The sequence below is a fragment of the Suillus fuscotomentosus genome (genome assembly GCF_016647785.1).
Source record: "Suillus fuscotomentosus strain FC203 chromosome Unknown F5891scaffold_20, whole genome shotgun sequence".
Taxonomy (NCBI): domain Eukaryota; kingdom Fungi; phylum Basidiomycota; class Agaricomycetes; order Boletales; family Suillaceae; genus Suillus; species Suillus fuscotomentosus.
The window spans coordinates 480,520-499,860 of record NW_024539532.1 but is presented as its reverse complement, the minus strand read 5'-3'; the positions used below and the strand labels follow the sequence as shown (position 1 = coordinate 499,860).

At 47.6% G+C, this 19,341-nt stretch overlaps 5 protein-coding genes across 5 annotated transcripts; 3 read left to right on the top strand and 2 right to left on the bottom strand.

The window, feature by feature from the left end:
- Positions 1-74: 74 nt before the first annotated feature.
- Positions 75-1,562, bottom strand: F5891DRAFT_230765 (uncharacterized protein). The gene is made up of 7 exons (XM_041371016.1): positions 1,299-1,562; positions 1,072-1,241; positions 863-1,020; positions 699-810; positions 468-647; positions 275-410; positions 75-223 (listed from the first exon to the last, which is right to left on the bottom strand). Exons 1-7 carry the CDS (start codon positions 1,344-1,346, stop codon positions 140-142), a joined length of 888 nt encoding a protein of 295 aa, XP_041227353.1. The 5' UTR covers positions 1,347-1,562; the 3' UTR covers positions 75-139.
- Positions 1,201-2,660, top strand: F5891DRAFT_1172492 (uncharacterized protein; the record flags this gene model as incomplete). Its single annotated transcript, XM_041365592.1, has 5 exons — positions 1,201-1,241; positions 1,299-2,111; positions 2,166-2,297; positions 2,384-2,437; positions 2,499-2,660. Exons 2-5 carry the CDS (start codon positions 1,611-1,613, stop codon positions 2,658-2,660), a joined length of 849 nt encoding a protein of 282 aa, XP_041227352.1. The 5' UTR covers positions 1,201-1,241; positions 1,299-1,610.
- A 521-nt stretch (positions 2,661-3,181) lies between these two features.
- F5891DRAFT_979266 (FAD binding domain-containing protein) lies at positions 3,182-5,411 on the top strand (the record flags this gene model as incomplete). Its single annotated transcript, XM_041376861.1, has 12 exons — positions 3,182-3,211; positions 3,267-3,386; positions 3,444-3,602; positions 3,665-3,866; positions 3,922-4,022; positions 4,079-4,110; positions 4,166-4,342; positions 4,402-4,457; positions 4,511-4,520; positions 4,574-4,598; positions 4,650-4,676; positions 4,725-5,411. 12 exons carry the CDS (start codon positions 3,182-3,184, stop codon positions 5,409-5,411), a joined length of 1,626 nt encoding a protein of 541 aa, XP_041227351.1.
- A 5,903-nt stretch (positions 5,412-11,314) lies between these two features.
- On the bottom strand, positions 11,315-14,859 carry F5891DRAFT_950096 (uncharacterized protein; the record flags this gene model as incomplete). The annotated part of the gene is made up of 8 exons (XM_041374926.1): positions 11,315-11,551; positions 11,631-12,336; positions 12,458-13,004; positions 13,057-13,137; positions 13,197-13,357; positions 13,414-14,175; positions 14,233-14,381; positions 14,431-14,859. The coding sequence occupies 8 exons, from the start codon at positions 14,857-14,859 to the stop codon at positions 11,315-11,317; spliced, it is 3,072 nt and encodes a 1,023-aa protein (XP_041227350.1).
- A 2,846-nt stretch (positions 14,860-17,705) lies between these two features.
- On the top strand, positions 17,706-19,140 carry F5891DRAFT_1027903 (uncharacterized protein). Its single transcript, XM_041361455.1, has 4 exons — positions 17,706-17,981; positions 18,034-18,268; positions 18,320-18,649; positions 18,707-19,140. The coding sequence occupies exons 1-4, from the start codon at positions 17,809-17,811 to the stop codon at positions 18,800-18,802; spliced, it is 834 nt and encodes a 277-aa protein (XP_041227349.1). The 5' UTR covers positions 17,706-17,808; the 3' UTR covers positions 18,803-19,140.
- Positions 19,141-19,341: the final 201 nt, after the last annotated feature.

Sequence of the window (19,341 nt, the reverse complement as noted above, 5' to 3'; positions counted from 1 at the left end):
TTCCTTCGATCAAGGGAAGGCATTGCATGCGGCTAAATCATCATGACCCACATGGAGATCCAAATAGTTCCGGAAAAAATTTGGTTTGTGCTCACTCAAGAGATCGAAATACATAAATAATGTCCAAACTAACAAAATTTCAGGTCTGTTTCGTATACATCACGATGAATCGGGGGATAATCGCATCTGACACTCGAACAACCACCCTGTCGCCAGCAACAACCTGCAGATATAACGTCAATGAGAGCTCTAATTTCAAGTTCAAGTCAGTTACCGAATTGCTCTTGTCAAGGTGTTGCGGCAAAACAACATCGCAGGCGATCATAACGCGGTAAGGTGAAGATAAGCATGATGTGGCAAACCGATCGGCGGAAGCTGGGTTTCTAGAAGAGTATAGCCCCTTGCCTTGCCTTGACAACGAATAACGATAAATATGCGTCGAGTATGAGATGAGGAAGCCTACTCACCTCCCTATATTGGATTGAACACCAAAGGCGACACTTCTGAAAGCCGAGCCCACGACATTACAGATGCCGCACGAGTTCCACTTGCAAAGCGTGGGACCTTTAGTCCCCATGTCGCAGATACACTGAGATGCGTGAAATGTGCGTAAGATGTGGGCTTGCCCAGTAGTTTGTGAGCCCTGTCTGTGGATAACTAAGCCCCGCACTGAGTTCGGTGAAAAAGGAGCCACTTACAGATACTTGTCTTGGGCATCGGATATACTCGCCGGATAAGATATTTCATATAACTTTTCTACCAACGCTGATCCTTCCAGGGACAGCCACTTGCTATTCCACTCCCTCACAACTTGAAAAGACGTCAATCAAATAGCATAAGCTTGATTGAGGACATCACGTACATTCTCGCCACACCGTCGCAGAACTGGGAATCTCAGACAAGTGAACAACATCCGAGGGAGCTTTAGGCTTCGTACGCCCAGTATCATTGTGGTTATGAGTTTGTAGTTGCGTCTTGTGGCCGGGATGAGCTGACGGGGAAGAAAGAGCATTCCCCTTCCTGTTAACTCTCAATCTCTATCTCAAGAAGTGTTTCTTTATTATGACTTACTTCGCATGATCAACGGAACAAAACCCATTGAAAGCAGTCCCTGTGTTGCTGCATCCTCTGAGCAAGCATTCAGGCGCTGCCTTTCCAACCCCAGTCCGAGCACACGAGCGACCACAATAAGAGTGCTGCGTTCCGCTTGGATCAACATATTTTGGCTTGATACCACATGCCTATCGCCGACAAAGGTTAATATTTTGATAAGAAGAAAGGTAGTCCCTGAGAGATACCTCGCACATAGTAACATTTTGCCGCACAGTGTCTAGAATTGTAGCCATGGTAGGAAATGACGACCTCAGGATTGCTCACCAAACAAGATAACTGGCTGCGCATATGGCCCACGTGTAATGCACACCCTACATGCGCGTGAAGCAGCGCCACTACGGCGCTGCTTCCAGCACAGACCATCGCTGCATCACGGATCCAGCTTTCCTCGAAGCATCAACGTGTCGGCAACACATGGTGCATGGGAATAAGAGGATCGCGCCCCATACATAAGTTTCTTCGTATAGAGACCGGAAAATTGTAACTTAGTGACGAGTATGAAGCCTACCACGAACCAAGCGGCGACAGTGCAATCAGCTCGAAAGTCCCAGAAGGCACCGACGTTCAATACGGACAACAGTACCCAAACAACACTCCTGACGCATTACATGGACCTTGCCCAATCATTTCGGGTCAGCTCAATTGAACCACAGAGTCCCCATAAACTTGACCGGATCAAGAAGGGACTCGAGGAGGATCGTGGATACCTGTCGGATAGCGGCAAAGTTAGTACTACCTCTGCACTGCCGCCCCGAACACCACGTGGGTTGCATTCCCCTCACGCATCGTCGGTGCAACGTCCATCGACATCTCCTCAGTCATCTCCACTTGCTACCCGACCAACTCCGCCTTCCAGTGCGACACTCTCAAATGGGAAGCCTATTCTTTTCTATCATGCCCACGACCCATACTATGGGTTCACCAATTTCTCGTCCGACCCTATTGAGTACAATGGAAAGAAATACCCCACGAGTGAACACTTCTTCCAGTCGCTGAAGGTAAGTGGCTTTACGAACAGCATCATCATGATACACTACTCACCACTGCTATAGTTCATGGAACGCCGCCCCGATCTCGCAGAGCACATCAGGACATGTTCCACGCGTCCGCGTGTGGTATTTGACGAAGCCCACAGGTTCAGTCCCGAAGTGCGATCTGACTGGCTGCAAGTGAGGATTGAGATGGTGAGAATCAGTATCGACTGCAACTAGGTTCAGCTGACGACGCAAGTGATCAGATGGACTTTGTTCTCTGGCATAAATTCTCGCAGAACAGACATCTGAAGGAAGAATTACTCTCTACTGGAAATGCAGAGCTTGTCGAGGTTAGTAAATCTAGACCGCGAGGGCTATGAGACTATGACGAAGTTTAATTATACTCCACAGGACTCTGATAAAGACTCATTTTGGGGGATTGGAGTAGACCGAAAAGGCCAAAACCAGCTGGGCAAGGCTTTGGTGAGGCTTAGGACCAAGTTGAGGGACGAGCAGAATAGTAGTGCAGGAAGCAAAGCTTTGACACTTTTGAGGAAGACCATTGGACATTGATATTGCATAAAACACATATCCTCATCCTGGTTAAAGCATATAGCTCTGTCGGTAGGCTAAATAAGTAGATCGCCCAGACGGTGAGATGATGTAGGATGTGTTGCAAACTTCAAGTGAGAATTCACAATGAATTATTGAATTACATAATATGACACCCGGGCACCTCCGACGGAAGTTTTATATGCGAAGATTAACTAGTAGAGACACGGTGCAACGTTTTGCAACTGCTATGAATCAAGTATGTCCGCCATCCCTCGGCTAAGCCTCACAAGGTACACTTCAAGTTTACATGACTCGGGAACAGACATCAACCCCCATCACACTGTGTCCGCAGTCGTTTTGACATGTCACCCGACAGGGACGTGTAACGTCGGCAATTCCTTGCTATCGGTTGCGGCATTGATACGGGATGCACAGTTGGACGTATGGTTACCTGTTCCGCTGTGATCGGCTGTCCCCTATATTATAAGATGTGGTGAATGTCCATTAATCTGATCTTGAAAAACCTTTGAACTCTACATATGAATTCTACTCGTCCTCCCGTGCTAGTCGTAAGTGAACGACATACGATGGATGGTTGCCCTCAGCTTAGTTCCTCTTTCTTAGGTAGGCGCTGGGCCAGCAGGTCTGGTAGCAGCGTTAACGCTCCTCCAGAACGGTGTACCAGTTCGCATCATCGACAAAGATCCCAACCCTCGAATCGGACAGCGTGGTCCTGGAATATGGGTGTGTCATGACACCACTTCTCTAATTTCCCATAGTCTCATTTAATGCATAATCCAGCCACGCTCCTTCGAACTTTTCAACTTCTTGAATGTCCCAGAAGTTTACGAGCTGGCGAAACCCGTCCTCACAATCCGTTCCTACAAGCACGGGACAATGGAATTTGCGACAGAATCGTTGATGACCCGATATGTGGAACCTACCCCTACAATACCATTCGTACGTACTATACAGAACCATCTCTCTCAAGCAGTCATGCTGATGATTTTCTCCTATTGTAGCACGTTCCAAAGCTGATAGGTCAGCAACTCCTAGATGTGATTCTGCGACGTCACCTAGAGAAATTCTCATGCTCTGTCGAGATGGGCACCGAATTGCGTTCATTCGAGCAGTCCGATGAAGGTGTCACGGCTGTTCTAGCAAAGAATGGCATATTGGAGACTTTCCACACTAAGTGGCTGATCGGCGCTGATGGCGCTAGAGGTAAAACGCGGTCAAATTCAAATGCAGTACGATGAGTCTGAGTTGTAGTTTGTAGGCATCGTGCGTAAACAGCTCGGGCTTACATTCTTGGGCGAGACTAGAGACGATATCCGACTGGTCATGGGTGATATTCGTTTACATGGTCTTGATAGGGAGGTGCGTCTGAATTTTACCTAATCCATGAAGGAGTGCTTCTAATACTGTCTTGAAAGTATTGGCACCGGTTTGGGACCTTTAAGCGAGGGTACGTCCAGTCTCTACTCTTGAAGGTTGGGGATGTGTATATTGGCGCCGGGCAGCGTCTCATTGCGTCCAACAGACGAAATTGGCGAGGATGGCTGGCAATTTGTCATTATTGATAATGATCTAGACACGACAAAGGTCGCTCAGAGCGAGGAGCTGATCTCCGAGATCATTGCATCAGCGATACCTACTGAGATTACGATCAACAAGCTCGTCTGGGTGAGCGAGTTCAGGTGTGTTTTATCTTGTTACCTAGATGCGTTTTAAATGTTCATTTTTTTTATCACTTTAGGGCCAATATCCGCATGGTGAACAAGTTTAGCGAGGGCCGAGTCTTTGTTGCGGGCGGTATGTGGTTTTACTTTTGGATGATGTACCTGTGCTGATGGAAGTCTATGTAGATGCTGCTCAGTATGTCTATCTTTGAGCGCTTTCTTGCCAAACTGATTCTGACATATTTTCAGTGTCCACAGTCCGACCGGCGGTCAGGTGTGTGCGTTCTAATCAAATTCAGATGCCTACTCATCCATCTATGAATAGGGACTCAATTCAAGCATACAAGATGCTGTAAGTCTTGCAAATGCAGTACGTATGACACTACTGACTGTATACCAGTTCAATCTAGGTTGGAAACTTGCGCTCGTCGAAAAAGGACTTGCTGACAAGTCTCTCCTTGAGACATATAATGCCGAGCGTCTACCTGTCATCTCCGAGATGCTCGAGATGACGACCACGATTCTCAACCAGGCATTGAAGACAGACAGCATGACCGCCGCACGAACCCCCATCCTTTTCATGCTGGGTATCAATTACCGATTCAGCAACATTGTTCTCGACGAGTTTGCAATCCCAGGGAAGCCTATCAATGCGTACGGGGTGCTTGATGAGGAGCACCTAGAGGCTGGAGACAGGGCGCCTGATGCACAAAATCTGGTCCAGGTGGGAGGTGGAGGTTCTGATGTGAAGACGCTTTTTAGTCTCTACAGACCTTGGTATCACACCGTACTTGTGCTCGCGCCCAGTCATGCAGATGCTGTCCCGATCTTGGGTGCGCTGGAGGCATATGATACAAGCGTTGTGCGATCGGCAGTCGTTCTGCCTTCATCCACATCAGTGACGTCTGTTGCATCGCCTGCTGACCTCGTTTTTGTTGATCAGGAGGGCCATGGTTATTCGGCTTACCTCGTGGAAGCTGGCCAGATGAGAGTGTTTGTGATACGGCCGGATGGAGTGATCGGGGCGATCGTACATGGTACAGAAGGCGTGAAGAAGTATTTCTCCGGAATATTTTTGGATGTTTAGTTGTTTTTGCTTGTACTCTTACATCTCAACTCATTCGTATTTTACAATCAACGTACTTAGTTGTTAAGTAGCGTAGATGTCATTGCTTTACTTCCGCTTTCTCTGGGAGTTGAAAGCAAGCCAGTGGTTCGTATAGACATCTTTTCCTTGCAACTACTACACGCATGATATTGTCAGCAGTGTACTATTTATCGTTGGACAAACAGTCAGACAAGAACCCGACAAAGAACTATGATGAGGGACAGGAACACGCACACCAGGATATCATTCCAAGTATGATCCCAGTCTTCAGGCACCGCTCAGAAATCTACAAATAGAGACGCACGGAACACTTGAGTTCAATGATCTCGTCAGAATGAGTCAATCAGCACGTCCTTATATCTCTGTACGTGTGAGGTTGTCGCCGCTTCATCACATACGCTTCGATCGAGACTGGCTGTCATGAGAACGTCGAGTTGGAAAGTCTGACGGTGATGACATCAAAACAGGATCACCGAAGCACCTGTGACACATCAGCATGATGTCTGAGGGTGTATCTGGTGAAATTAGGTTTCGCTACGTGCTCTCGCGAATCAGCGGCAACATTGCAGGTTCGCCCAGTCTACTGTTCAGTGCATATAGCAGCTTGTCTGCACGGCCACATAACTTCGCCCGAAGTCAAATCAATAAACATAGTGCATGACGTTAATGTCGTATCATTGACCATGGGACGATGAAAGGAACACGTGCAGAGGATAAGCAAATACTCTCGATTGAAGATGTTTCAGAGTTCGAACTTGAGCGAACCACGAAAATGATGAGTGTAAACATTGTAGATGAGTCCTGTTCGAGTAAGCCCGTGTGTGGTACAAGCACAGATGTAATACAGATATTGTAAAGGTACAAATGAGAACTGCTCGAAGAACTGTGTCTCAAACAGTATGAGCATTGTCGCCATTGGAAGCATGGAGCACGCTTGGTCTTACTTGAGATCTAAGTGAAGTACTGTTAAGGATTATAGATGGGATAATATTGCTAAAGACTTACCACTGAACCAAGCACGTAAGCTGGGCTTCGTAGCTTCATCACTCTTGTCCATCAGAGATTGAAACGCTTCGATGGCTGCTCCAGTTCTACCTGCCTGAATAAGTGCCTTGCACAGCTGCTTGTTCGCGTTTTGCCAAAACAACTTGAGGTTCCAGCCGAAGAGCTGCAAAACACGCAGATGACCATGAAAAGCCCATTCGATTGCATTATATCAACGTACCATGGTGAATTCCTCGTACGTAGAATGAATTTCCAATTGATAAAAGGAGGCGCTTGTGTTGATGGCGACATTGAAATGGTCAATGGCTTCACTGTAGTGGGCGTTTTCCGAGGCAATCGCCCCGAGTCGGACGCGTAAATAGGTCTAATGTACGAGAATCGGAAAAATCAGTGCCAATTTATGAAGTCGGGCTTCATCAAGTGCACGATACTCACTTCTACAATACGGCACGCAACATGATCGACATTGGGAGACACAGATAGCTCTCCAACGCGCAGCATCGCCTCCTCATGTTCGCCTGCTATGAACAGTGAGACGGTCTAAAAATCGCAATGAAGCATACGATACATAAGAGGAAAGATGACTTGCCTTGATCAAGAAAAGGAAATGGCTGGTCTTTAAATCTCCGTTCATGAACACGGAGGCGAGGTCAAATGCTGTATTCGCGGCTCGGACTCGCCCTTTTCCACAGAGGGCAATGCCATTGGAGACGTGGCCTGCAAACGAAGGCTGAATGCTGACGGACTATCCACCAAATTTAGCTTTCATAATGGAGAAATATAGGACAGTCTATATCACCTTCATTGAATCAAGAAGCGCGCAGTCCCAGTCGGATTTTCGCGCCATAATGAACGCGCGATTAGCGTAGGATATGTAATTATTAGGATCAGCAATAATTTCTCCATTTAGCGCCTTTTCAGCAGTAGGCAAGTCACTAGCTATGCATGCAACACGGACTGTTGGGCTCATGGAAAGGACCTGCGAGAAGTATGTTCACATTCCGTTTTAAGACTCAAAGGTAGGAACATGCCTTAAGATCAGAATAGGCTTGAGCCTTGACACAAGAAAGATGTTTAGATGACGAAAGGGCGCAAAAATGAAACAAATTACCTGGTGCGCCGTCTGCTTCACGAAAAAATCCTTTGGACCACCCTTTGGACTATCCTTTGGAATCGTGTTTTCGGATAGTGGCCACTCTGAGATCGTCTTTTCACTTCCGCTGATGACGTGCCTGTCATCTGCGGAGAACGTGACACAAATTACATTGTCAGAGTGCTTGAATGAGGTAATGGTTCGTCGATCTGAGAGCCGCCAAATGCGGATACGTTTATCTCGAGATGCGGAAGCAAGGAGAGTGCCACTAGAATTTAGGGAAATGGCGTTGATACCCTCAAAATGGCCCTTCCAGGGAATACCGACCTGCTTCCAGGTCGATGAATCCCATTCCCGTATATTGGGATCAGAATCATGTCCAGCAGAAAAAAGCCGTGTGCCGTCGGGCGTCCACGCGAGCCCTGAGATGTATCCTGAGTGAGCCTTGAAGTTTACAACACATTCCCTCGTGCTTGTATTATAAATTGCGATATTGCTGGGTGTTGCGATGGCAAGAAGTTCGCCAGACGGCGAATATCGAACGCAGGAGACATGATCAGCGCAAGTGATTGGATTTCCTAGCAACTCCCAGGTTTGTGTACTGAAGAGTAGCGTCATTTTGTCGGGTGAACCTGCAGTTGCCAGGATCGAGCCATCTGGAGAAAAGTCCAGTGACTTGATCCAATCTTGGGCTTTGATGGGATTGGTGAGAGGTTCCCCAATATCTGCATCCCAGGCGATGACCCCTCCTTCTAGACTACCGCTTGCTATCATTTGCCCATCTTGCGATACCGCCAATGCCGTCACCGGCCTGCCATGTCCCTCCATTTCTTTCAACACAACAGCTTCCACCATATCCCATAGAACTATCTTACCGTACAAACCTGTGACCATGCGCCGTCTGTCGGGGAAAACTGCGACTGTAAATACAGTAGTACTTGCGTTGAAAACTCGAACGGGTGTGGGGTTTAGAATGTGCTGCGCCATTTTCTAGAAGTTGGTGGTGTTAAGCGCGGTCAGGGTGGACTTTGTTAGGGTCCTGCTGAGGCGCGTTTGTACTTCATTGTGTCGGGCGCCTAAGACACGAGGCTGCGCGCTTTGCTTCAGTTGGTTTGTCAACTTGAATGTAATGCGTAACGGCCGATCCTGCAGCTTTTTCAACTCTCCATGTGCTGCTCCCTTGACTTTCCATTAGGTCGACATTCAAAGACCACCCGTGACTCATCTTGAGCCTTCTCTTCCCTAGAATTTCATGACAGAAGATAGGGAATCTCATCTGGGATTTGCATTACAAGTATGTAAAACTCTGCTATTATGAATCACTGAATAAGCGTTCATCCGAAGAGTCGGTCATGGATTAACTCCAGTACGATGTTTTTGGTTTTATCCTTTGATCAATCATCGTCTTGCCTGCTCGGGTCGCCCCACGTCAGTGTTCGTGTGCGTTTCCATATTCTCGACACGGCGTTCATGGATAGACTTGCGGTAATCCATTGCTGATGTCGATCGCTTTGGAGATATTCCTCGATGTTGCACGACAGCTTCATTCGCTAGCGAGCAGCCCCGATCCTTTATATATGGTTCGGTTTGGAGTGGCAGGCCAACTTGATTGGGACGGATGACGAGTGGAAGGAACACGTGTGCAATAGGAAAGGTTTCTCGATTGAAGATGTTCTAGAAATTGAACTTTAACGAATCGACGGTGATTTGGTGAAGGGCACGCCGAATGATGGGTGTAAGCATGGTAGAATCCGTCTGTTCAAGCCAGCGTATGATATAAGCACAAATGCAATACAGATCGTGACTAAGCATCCATTTTAGAATTAGGGCCTGATCCCCGTCAGTGCCCGCTGCCACGTTACGGTCAAAGCTCAATCATTCCGAGTTACTACTTCGATCAGGCTGGGTCCCGCTTCCATATGATAATGCATTAGTGTGAAGCGTCGCGTCGATGGTTCAGCATCCCAACTTGAAGGCCTTCGTACACTTGGTTGAGTTATTATTTTGATGTGTTCCAAATATATACTAACTTTTCACTACATCATCTATCAATTCTTTCTGTTAATTGGCTGCCTCAAATAGGGTCATTTAAACGAAGTAGAAGTACTTGGGCCTGAAAATTCTTGTACGACGCCGACGAGTCGTAACGTTGCAATGTGCAATCGAATCTTGTGGGAGCTTGTAAGTACTAGCGAGCAGTTACTCATGGGTTGAAACACGGAAATCGAGATCCTCAAGTGTTTTTGTACCTGGACAGTTACCGGTGTCCGTATTGCGCAAATAGTCCTTGGTACTCATGTCGTAATACAGTGGCTCACTTGAACAAGTTCACCCTATCAAGACAGATAAATAAAATGATCATCATCATCATTTCACTTGTCTGTCTTGATGTGAGCAAAACACGTTCCGCGGACGTGTCATGTTCAACAACGGCATGCCAAGTGAGTGAGTTCTAATACTATCTAGCTTGTCGCAGCGATATATAAAAGCGACATTTCCTGAATCGATACTATATTTAGCACCCCACGTTCCAATACTCACTTCACATTTAGGAATCATGAAAGGATTGTTGTCTCTTTCTCTCGTCACCATCGCTCTCTTGCCGTAGACGACAGCGGCAACACCCATCCCTCAAAATTGTGTACCTTCGATATACACTTTCCGGTGTTTGGCTGGACTTTCAGACAAGAAGCCCGAGTAAAGTATGTCCCGACTTTTCTGTATTATGAGCATTGAAAGAACGCCTTCTAAAATAAATATCTAGTGCTACTCTTGTTTTTGAGTGCTCTACTTACTTGCTCCGTTAAATATGTAGTTCTTTATGATGCCGAAGGTATGTCTTCAGTACAGTATTGAGTTACGGAAATCATTCTGACCCACAGTGGTTAGAAGCGTAAACATGTCACCGAGTCCAGTCGTCTGGGTCGTCTAAAGTCTGGAACTTGCAGGATGAATGTTGACATGGTCCAATAGCTACCAAAGTTTGAAGATGTTTTTTATTCGTGTATGGTAATGTATTGCGCTGGTCTGAATAGTCTTGAAATCACGAAGAAGTCCGTATCATCTTATTTGACCGATTCTTCACACCAGACTTTTTCGCGGCAGCTCAAGTTGTACTTGACTCCGAAGTGCCAACTTTGAAATTGCCGCTGAATGTACGCCCCATGCGTGACTTCGAACGCTAATTGACCCACCTGCGTCCACCATGCGTAATCCGAAAAACTTTAGTATCCCACTGGACTGAGCCTTTGAAGCATGGTAGCTTGGATGAGAGATTCCCCGATGTTTAAATCACAGGCGATCAATGTCGCGTGTTCATCACCAGTTGTTATCAATTGTCGCGGGAAGATCGCGGGCTTCACTGCTGTCTTACGCTGCTCCACAACATCAGACACCTTGCTGCTACCTGTTGATTTCAAACTTCGATTGCAAAAGTCGACAACCAGATACGTGTTCCACCTAGTGAGATGTGAAGGTTATTCCCTAGAATAACATTCTTAGCAGAGATCCCCCTTGGATTCGCTTCAGAGGTGTTGGTTTTTCTAGCGAGGTCCCTCATCCAATGACTCCACCCTGCTCTTGAGATGCAGAGCTTCTTGAGGTTAGCAAACGAATTTTCGGAGTAGCAGAACAGATTTTGCGAGGTATTGAGACAGCATGAGACCAAGTATTTCAAGTTTTCGAGTGAAGTAATGTCCTGTGTGATAATTCGGCTCGGGTAAATTACAACTCTTGCGAACGAAGGACATACAAACCACCGATCTCTTCTCATACCCACCCAATATTACTCATCAAACGCACCCATAGCCCGCACACCTTCCACTAATCGTCTATACTCCCTCAACAACTCCCCCACCTCTGACACTCTCAAATCATCCTCCGCGCACTCCATAAACCGCTTGCTAGGCGCGGGAAGCCGTATAGAAATGGGAGAAGGCGCACGTGATGATGCCGGTGAATCGAAGCGGTTGTGGTGCGAGGGGAGCAACAGTGAGGAGCGTGTGATTGGGGGTGATACCGTCTGCGACAGGATGAAGATCAATAAGTATAGATAGAGCACGTCAACGATGACTTAGATGCATGAATAAGCAAAGACAGACCTTGTGTATATCCGTTCCTGACAGCCTTGAAAGCCCTGGCACCTGCGCCAACCGGTCCGTCAAGCTCTTCCTGCTGAGCGAAGAAAGTTTTCTCTTCTTTTTTCGTGCTTTCCCGCTATTCCCGCTCATCATGCTCTCGAAGCTTCGAATGCTTTTTGCATCATGGGCGTGTTCTTCCTCACTTTCATCTTCATCTTCATCTTCCTCACCATCTTCCTCCTCCTCGTCACTCGCTTCACTCTCGTCCTCCGTCTCTTCCACCCCCGCATCTTCATTCACATAAATCGAGTGTATGGAACCCGGGCGCGACGATACCGCCACGAGCTCCCTCTGCCCATCCTCCCCCTCCCCCTTCCCATCTCCCTTCCTCCCTGGTACCAAACTTGCAATCGAGAACCCGCTCTCTCGCCTCAACAGCCCCATATTCCACCGCGTGTCACTGGTCTCTGTGATGGGAGCAGACGTGAATGTTGAGGTCAGGGTGGGTGCTGGAGTCGGAACAGATGCTGAGGTGGGGGCAGATGGTAAGAATGAGCGGAGTACGCCGAATGAGCTGTCAACGACGCCGGAGATGACTTTATTAGCAGACCCTGCGATGGCGTCAACGCCTTGTTCTACGCGTCCGCGGAGGCCACCAGGCGCGTCTACAGGTACATCTAGTGGAAGTGTAGTACGCACGATTGGAATTGGGGTGAGGTGCGCGGTGCTGTGGAAAAAAAAATTAGCGCATCGAATGGGAATGGATGTTAGAACATGGGAAAAAAGAAACAGCAGTTTAAAAGTAGGCCAACAAACGATATCAACCATCGAGAAGCTGAAACACCCACCTAACAATACCAATGCCTCCAACACCCACAGCACCAAGATCCACATTCTCCAAAAATTCCACAACAGCCATCAAATTGATCAAACAGTACCGCTCCTCTCCACCAGCGAATGCAGCATTACGATAACGCTGCGTGAACAGAAGGTGCGAGACCAGGCGTGCGGGATTTGATTTGACAACGGCAAATATGAGAAGTGGGAGGAGGACATCGCCTGATACTGTCGTCGGCTCTTGGACATGGGAGATGGTCGGTCGGGGCGAGGAAGCGCGAGGTGGTACGGGGATGGAGGAGAGTACTGTAGTCGAATATGGCGCCTGTGGGGACGTGACACTAGGCGAGAGAGACAACTTCTCGGGTGACCCATGAGCTGCATCCCCATCGGATTGTAGATTGGGTGAGAATAACGCATCGGGAGAAGCAACGAGTGCGACATCCACAACTTCGATCGATTCTGGGGGTGGAGTCGCTTTTCGCTGCAGCGGCGCGTGTTCCTCATGCTGTTTTTCACCATTGCTGAGTTTAATCGGAGGAAGGCGGGAAAGCCCATCTTTCCGTAATTGAAATCACATATCACGCGTGCATATGCGCATCTCACTCACCTACTATGAGCTTGTGCACTGCAACCAACACAGCTGCCTTGTCACCGGGAGATCTACAGGATACGTCTAGCTGAGATAATGCTGTGAAAATATCAATGAAGATGAATTATCAGTACATGTGGATGGATTAAGAAACTTACTCTCTCCACACGCTCGGACTACGACATCGATCTCGGACCCAGCGCTGCCAACATCAACGTCAAGATGCTCGAGCCCCAGATCAAGAACGTTGAGAGCTGCAACGTGGCTTGATAGTGCTTCGTCATGCGAGGCGTCATCAGAGTGAGATGGAAGGAATAGTCTGGTAGGAATCAGCACTGGAACAGGGAAACTTACTCTTCCATACTATTCACGTACCGATCATAAAACAAGGTAGATAGAGCCCCCTCCACCACCTCAACGAGCTCCTTAACCCTGGACTCTTTTTCTTCTTCCGATGCCTCGCCTTTCTCTTTCTCAATTTCAGTTCGTACTTCTCCCTCCAATTCCAAATAGAACTCCTGAAATTTCTCAGCCAATTCTTCGGAGCGATCTTTCCCTGCATCGAGATTGACGGCCCATGTTCCGTATTTACTTGGGCTTGCGCCAATATCGTGAAGTTTCTTCTTCCCAGCAGGACCTCTCACAAACGGAAGCAATGGGGACGCAAAGGATTGTATGCGCTCGATGATCATTGCCGGGACACCAGCCGTTTCAAGAGTCGATGTGAGCTCAGACTTAAGCGCAGCAAGAACGTCTCGCATCACATCATGTCGATATACCGCACGGGAAATACTGAATGCACTGATGAGAATGGGATGATCCTCTGGGGGAGGTATTGATGGCGTCTGTATGGGTGGGAGGGGAGCAGCGATTGTTGGGGGTGTGGTCGTGGGCTTGGCGCCAAATAGAGAAGCGAAAGGCATGGCGAGGCGCGAAGGTTGGGTAGCAGGTGTGGGTCGCGGAGGTAAGGGTGGCTTTGGTGGACGAACTTGAATTGGGATGGAGGTGCTGTGTGCTGGGACTGCATATGAGGGGTATCCAGAGTCTGATGGAATTGAAGGGAGTGGAGGAAGAGATGAGAGTGTGATATCGGGTAACTTCGTGGGCGGGAGTGAGGAGCGAAACGTCAAATTTTCGCTGAATAAAATATTAGGTCAAATTGGTACTGAGTAACGAAAAAAGGAGGAAACAAACCTAGATAAGTGTCCGCGCAAGCCAGAAAGTGTAACCACTTGAGTATTTTCTTTGGATAAAGGATTGCACATGAGCACATGATCTGACATGAAATCAGGCGTGATCTTCTCCTGTCCTGAGTATTTCTCAAGTGGGAGCAGTAGCGACGCCTACGAAACTTTTCTGTGAACTGAATGGTCACAATCAATGAAAACGCACCTTGCCCTTGGTAATGGCACCCCAAATTTCAGCCCACTCTTCTGTCTCTCCATCTTGGCTTAGTTTCTCTAACATTACCCACCCAAGACATGCAGCATCAAGGCCAATGTCCTGTGCTGCGGCCTTGAGGTTCATCAGCTGGAGCTTGCTAGTCGCACCGCCCGTGAGTTGATGCTGCGGAGAGACTGAAACTGGCGGTTGGGCAGTGGTGCTGGTTGTAGGCAACTTCTGTCTGGGCGTGTATGGCACATACTTTGGTATTGAGGAAGACTGAGCTTCCGGTGTAGGACTCGGGGAAAGGGTAGATGGACTGGAAGAGAGGAGTGGATGTGTGGCTAGATTATCACGAGAGCTGATCCTGGCAATAGATGCACCCTGGACACGCCCTATCGAGACGGCATGAAAGTGTGCCTCTCGTCGTGTAGTCATTACGGTGTAACACTGGTTGATGCAGTTGAAGCTTGAAGTCTATCCAAATAGCGCGATTGTGATTTCTCTCACATGCGAACGTTGCTAGGATATCCTGTCGAAACTCAACGATCTTCAAACAAAGCTCAAGTATGCCTGTGAACGCTGGTGACTAGAAATCTGTTGACGTGGACAGCCCTGTGACAGAAGTTGGAAAGAGTTGGCGGACAACCTTTAAGCACTGCTGTTACTACCCTCACCGAAAATAGTAATTCGACCCCTATGGAAACATGCAAAGTTGCTCTAACCCGCAGACGATATTTTGCGCACAATTACAAAATAGCTTGGTATACAGTGACTATTTCGAATACGTTCAATACCGGTTCTCATAGGCCTGCACGTGCACGCACGATGATGTATAATGACCAAATGGAAACGAAATTAGTGGTGTCTCATGGGAACTATAGCACAGATCAATGGACCCCCGACCTCCATTCCTCAAACAGTCCTTTGTTCACCGTGGTGTCCGTCATTATCACTGAGATAGAGCCGAGGGGATTCACTCGATCCAACATTAGTCAAAGTAATAGTACTTATATACTGAGATACACATACATAGTGAGGGATCGGAGTGCGGTACTATTGCTATTGTGGATATTATCCCCTGCAGCTGCGTCCACCCCCTCGCTTGATGTGGGCAGCGTTGGGTTCTTTCAATGGCGGAGACGGCTGGCATAGAGGAATGTGTGTGGAGGACGAGGACGAGGAGTTGGATTCTGTGATAGAAGCGGTGACCTCTTTCTTGGACTTTGGGGAAATTTTGTTACGTTTCCAGGGTGCCTTACCCTTCATGCCACCCCTTGTTTGCACATATTTGACTGTCGAGGAGTATGGGGGTGAGTAGGATGCTGCGCTAGCATACTCAGACCCGGACTTCGCGAGTTTCAATTGACCTGATTGATAATTCGCTTCCGCGAGGAAAGTGACTGCAACATCCTCGAATGTGACCTTTGGAAAGGTGGAGGGTGTAGTAGGAATTGAGGAGTTGTTGGTAGTGAGGTAAAGCCCCATGGTTAGACTTCTATATACCACCCACTGCAGAGTATCCGGTAAGCCGTGCAGTAGCATCCAGATAGCTTCTTCGTCTGAGAGACTGACGCCCATCTCAACAAATCGGCGACGCCCGTTTTCAAAAACACTGAGATAGCGTAAAGCGTCGGCGGCATCCTTCAGCTTCTCAGAGAAGAGCTGGTTGCGCAATTCGAATCGGGAAGTGATGTCGAGGCGGGCGAATCGTTGATGCAGAATGTCCCATTGCTGACGAGCTGTAATTTTCTCGCCAAGCATGTTCTGTATGACAGGTGAGAGTCTGCATTCGATAATAATCTTTGCCTGCGCATCGTCCTTGATCCATTCCTTCATTGCAGCACATTCTGCACTCGTAATCGTTCCAGGAATGGCTGCTGTGGGCATAGTGCTAGCGTACTCTGCAACGTCATTGGGATCTGTACCATTGGTACAATGATTCCATAACCCTTTACTAGCTAGAGCTAGCATCACAGCACGGCGCCAAGCCCGGTAAGAGTCTGCATCCGTCAATTCTGGAATATAATCATATTTTCCCATTTTGCGTGATTGTGTCTGATCGAGCAAAGAGATGAGAGCCGTTCGTCACTGTTTGAGTTCGGAAGTTTGAATCGTCGATGTTTTATGTTCAGCCGTTAGATGAATGTGACTCGGAGCGCGGAAAGTTCTGATTGGTACGAGTCAGTGAACGTAACCACTATGAACTGTAAGACTAACATACCTCAGCGAGATGTGGAACAACGCTGAAGTAGGTACGACGACGAGACTTCGAATAGTAAGTATCGTGTGTTATGTAAGAATCAGTGGCTTATGATGCGAGACCATGGTACTGTAAAGTATGTGCCAATTAGGTATCGAAGGTGCAATGTAGAGAACGAAGCAAGGATGCCAACAGGACCGAGTTGATAGACGTTGGTTCTAGTGCTTTGAAAGCTCGGCGGATCTGGTGGGATGCAGTTGAAGAACAACTGAGCGCCTGGTTACAGGCGGCCGCGCTGGAGTGTGGCCCTTGTCCATTATAGCCAGAAGTTCCATGAGCGCCGATGGTACCAGCGATAGAGAGATACCTTTATTCTGGCTTGTCGATTAGTTACTCCCATACTAACCCATTCTGTCTAGTTCGTAAAACACAGGAAGCAGCCTATTAGCATGCCTATAAAAACTGCTTGGGATTGTTGAACAGTCGATTCTGCTGGCGCATCTCAGATCGACAAACTGGAGAATTCAAACTGTCACATACCGAGGTCTGCATTTGTCAGATCAAAACCCAAATTTAAGAGAACAACAGTACTTGTTGTAAATTTCTTGTCGTCTCTATAGTACATAGAATCAACCTTGCAGGCAGGTGATTCTGTACCTTGAAAGGTTGTCTTCTAGTTGATAGGTTTCAGAGTCGGTTGATGATTCAAGTTGCTCTGTGTTGTACAAAGTAAGTCCAGCGGTGCTACCACTAATGCAAGACGGACACATACACTGGCAAGAGTCTGCAGCGTGGCTACCTTGTGTGGCGTGCAGAGCTTGGGTAGGATCGTCTAATTCTGTCACCGAAATATTTGCACTGCGCCCTCGCTATACGAGTTGATCAGGCTATGCATGACAAAGTACTTCATCGAGAATGTAAGTGACATTGCATGATATTTGAATGTCATCCCTGCAGATGAACGACCTTAGGAGTACTGTTCGTGTGTTTGATGAGAGTATCAAGTGTTCGGACTCCGTCGGGACTCGTGACGACGAGCTCGGCAATAAATCATGTTGACAATTGAACAATAACAAAGGATAAAGGATTAGAATTTCACCCCTGCCACATACTGGCACATGTCGCTTCGAAGTTCACCCTAATTGCTATTCTTACAAAGCCAGGTCCATGGTTTCCTGCTAGACATGATGGCTTCAGCAAGTGGTTTGCGACAACCGAAAGAAACGAACAAAGGGAAAAATGGGTTTCGCGACAGACACATCCCTCTCAATTCTACTAACCCAGACGACTTGGCCATTAGCAGGCATCACTTTGCTCAGTACGTCCTTGCATCCAAGGGGTCTTATAATGGTCCTTCGTAAGTTTTTTTTGCTTTGCGTATGCTGGTTTAGGTTTCTGAGGTTCTGCAGGTTGAAAGAACTCAAAGCCACTCCAAACGAAGCCCCGAAAGACACGCTAGCAATTGTCGACGATAAGATAAAGGAGCTGAGGAGGCAGCATCAAGAAGATATTGAGCTACTTACCGCGTTCCAGGCTGCGGAATATCGCCAAGAGGTCCTTAGCAAGTATAGCTGCATCGATGATTCAATGATGGGAGTGGATGCGGAGGACCTAGTCCAAGTTGATTATCTCGCTGCCCTCAATGTACGTCTTCCTTTATCTGCAACTTTGGACGAGTCTGACAATGCTCTAAAGGAGCTGTACAGCGATGCACGGCCTATGAAGCGCTTCCAGCATGATATGGACGATTCCTTATCTCAAATGCGCTACAACTACCTCAAATCCCTCCTCCCGCTCCTCATTCAGCGTCACAAGTTGAAACGGGAAGAAAAAAGCATTCGGAGACGGCATGATGCGCAGTTCCCGCAGAGTATTGAAGAATATCACAATATCCCGGACCGAGACACTCAGCTACGAATCGCGAGGTTCCTCTCACGTCCAAATTCTGAGAGGGAGAAGATGATGGATGAATATGGATGGGCATGGAAAGCGGTAGGTCCGCTGCTCTCAGCGTTCAAGGCGAATGTAAGCTATATTTCAAAGTGCAAGAGCGCTGACGTTGATGTTGATGTTAATTTACAGGAAGGGTTCAAGAACGAGATATCGAAGTCACTCAAAGATGCGCATGCTTCGGATCCTCGGCGTCGGCCAACAGCGACCCCTGGATGGCAGCTGTAACTTCTATATCTTTGCATTATCTTCGTATCACGATTGAGATGAGATTGCTTTATGTTCATGTGTCTGATCCACTCAATAAAAGCGTTCTTCTCGCTGAGATTGGTGTAGCTCGAGACACGGGCGCTACGCGCAAACATGAAGATAGATGGACGAGAGTTTGTTTATCCTGATGCGACAGAGGGTTTTCGCATGTGTGCTCCCCAGTGGTGCAATGGATGTTATGATATATCAATTCTCATCGACCATGGGTCCATCCAGAGATGCCCCGTGTTTGAAATTTCTTATCGCAGCGTGGAGCAGGTCAAACATTTTGTTCGGCCACATGATCCTATCCTGGATTCCTGGATGAGACTAAGATATTGTTAGTATGGGAGAGCAGCATTGCCATCACGATATCAGAGATATGGTGATGAGTATCAAGGGTTCTGCTTGCAGGGTTTCATCCTTTGTATTCGTGTAATAAGGCAGTGGCAGGTATGAAGTAAAAAGAGTTTTTCTCTTCACTGTCCACGGATCAATAGATAAGCATAATCCCGCGA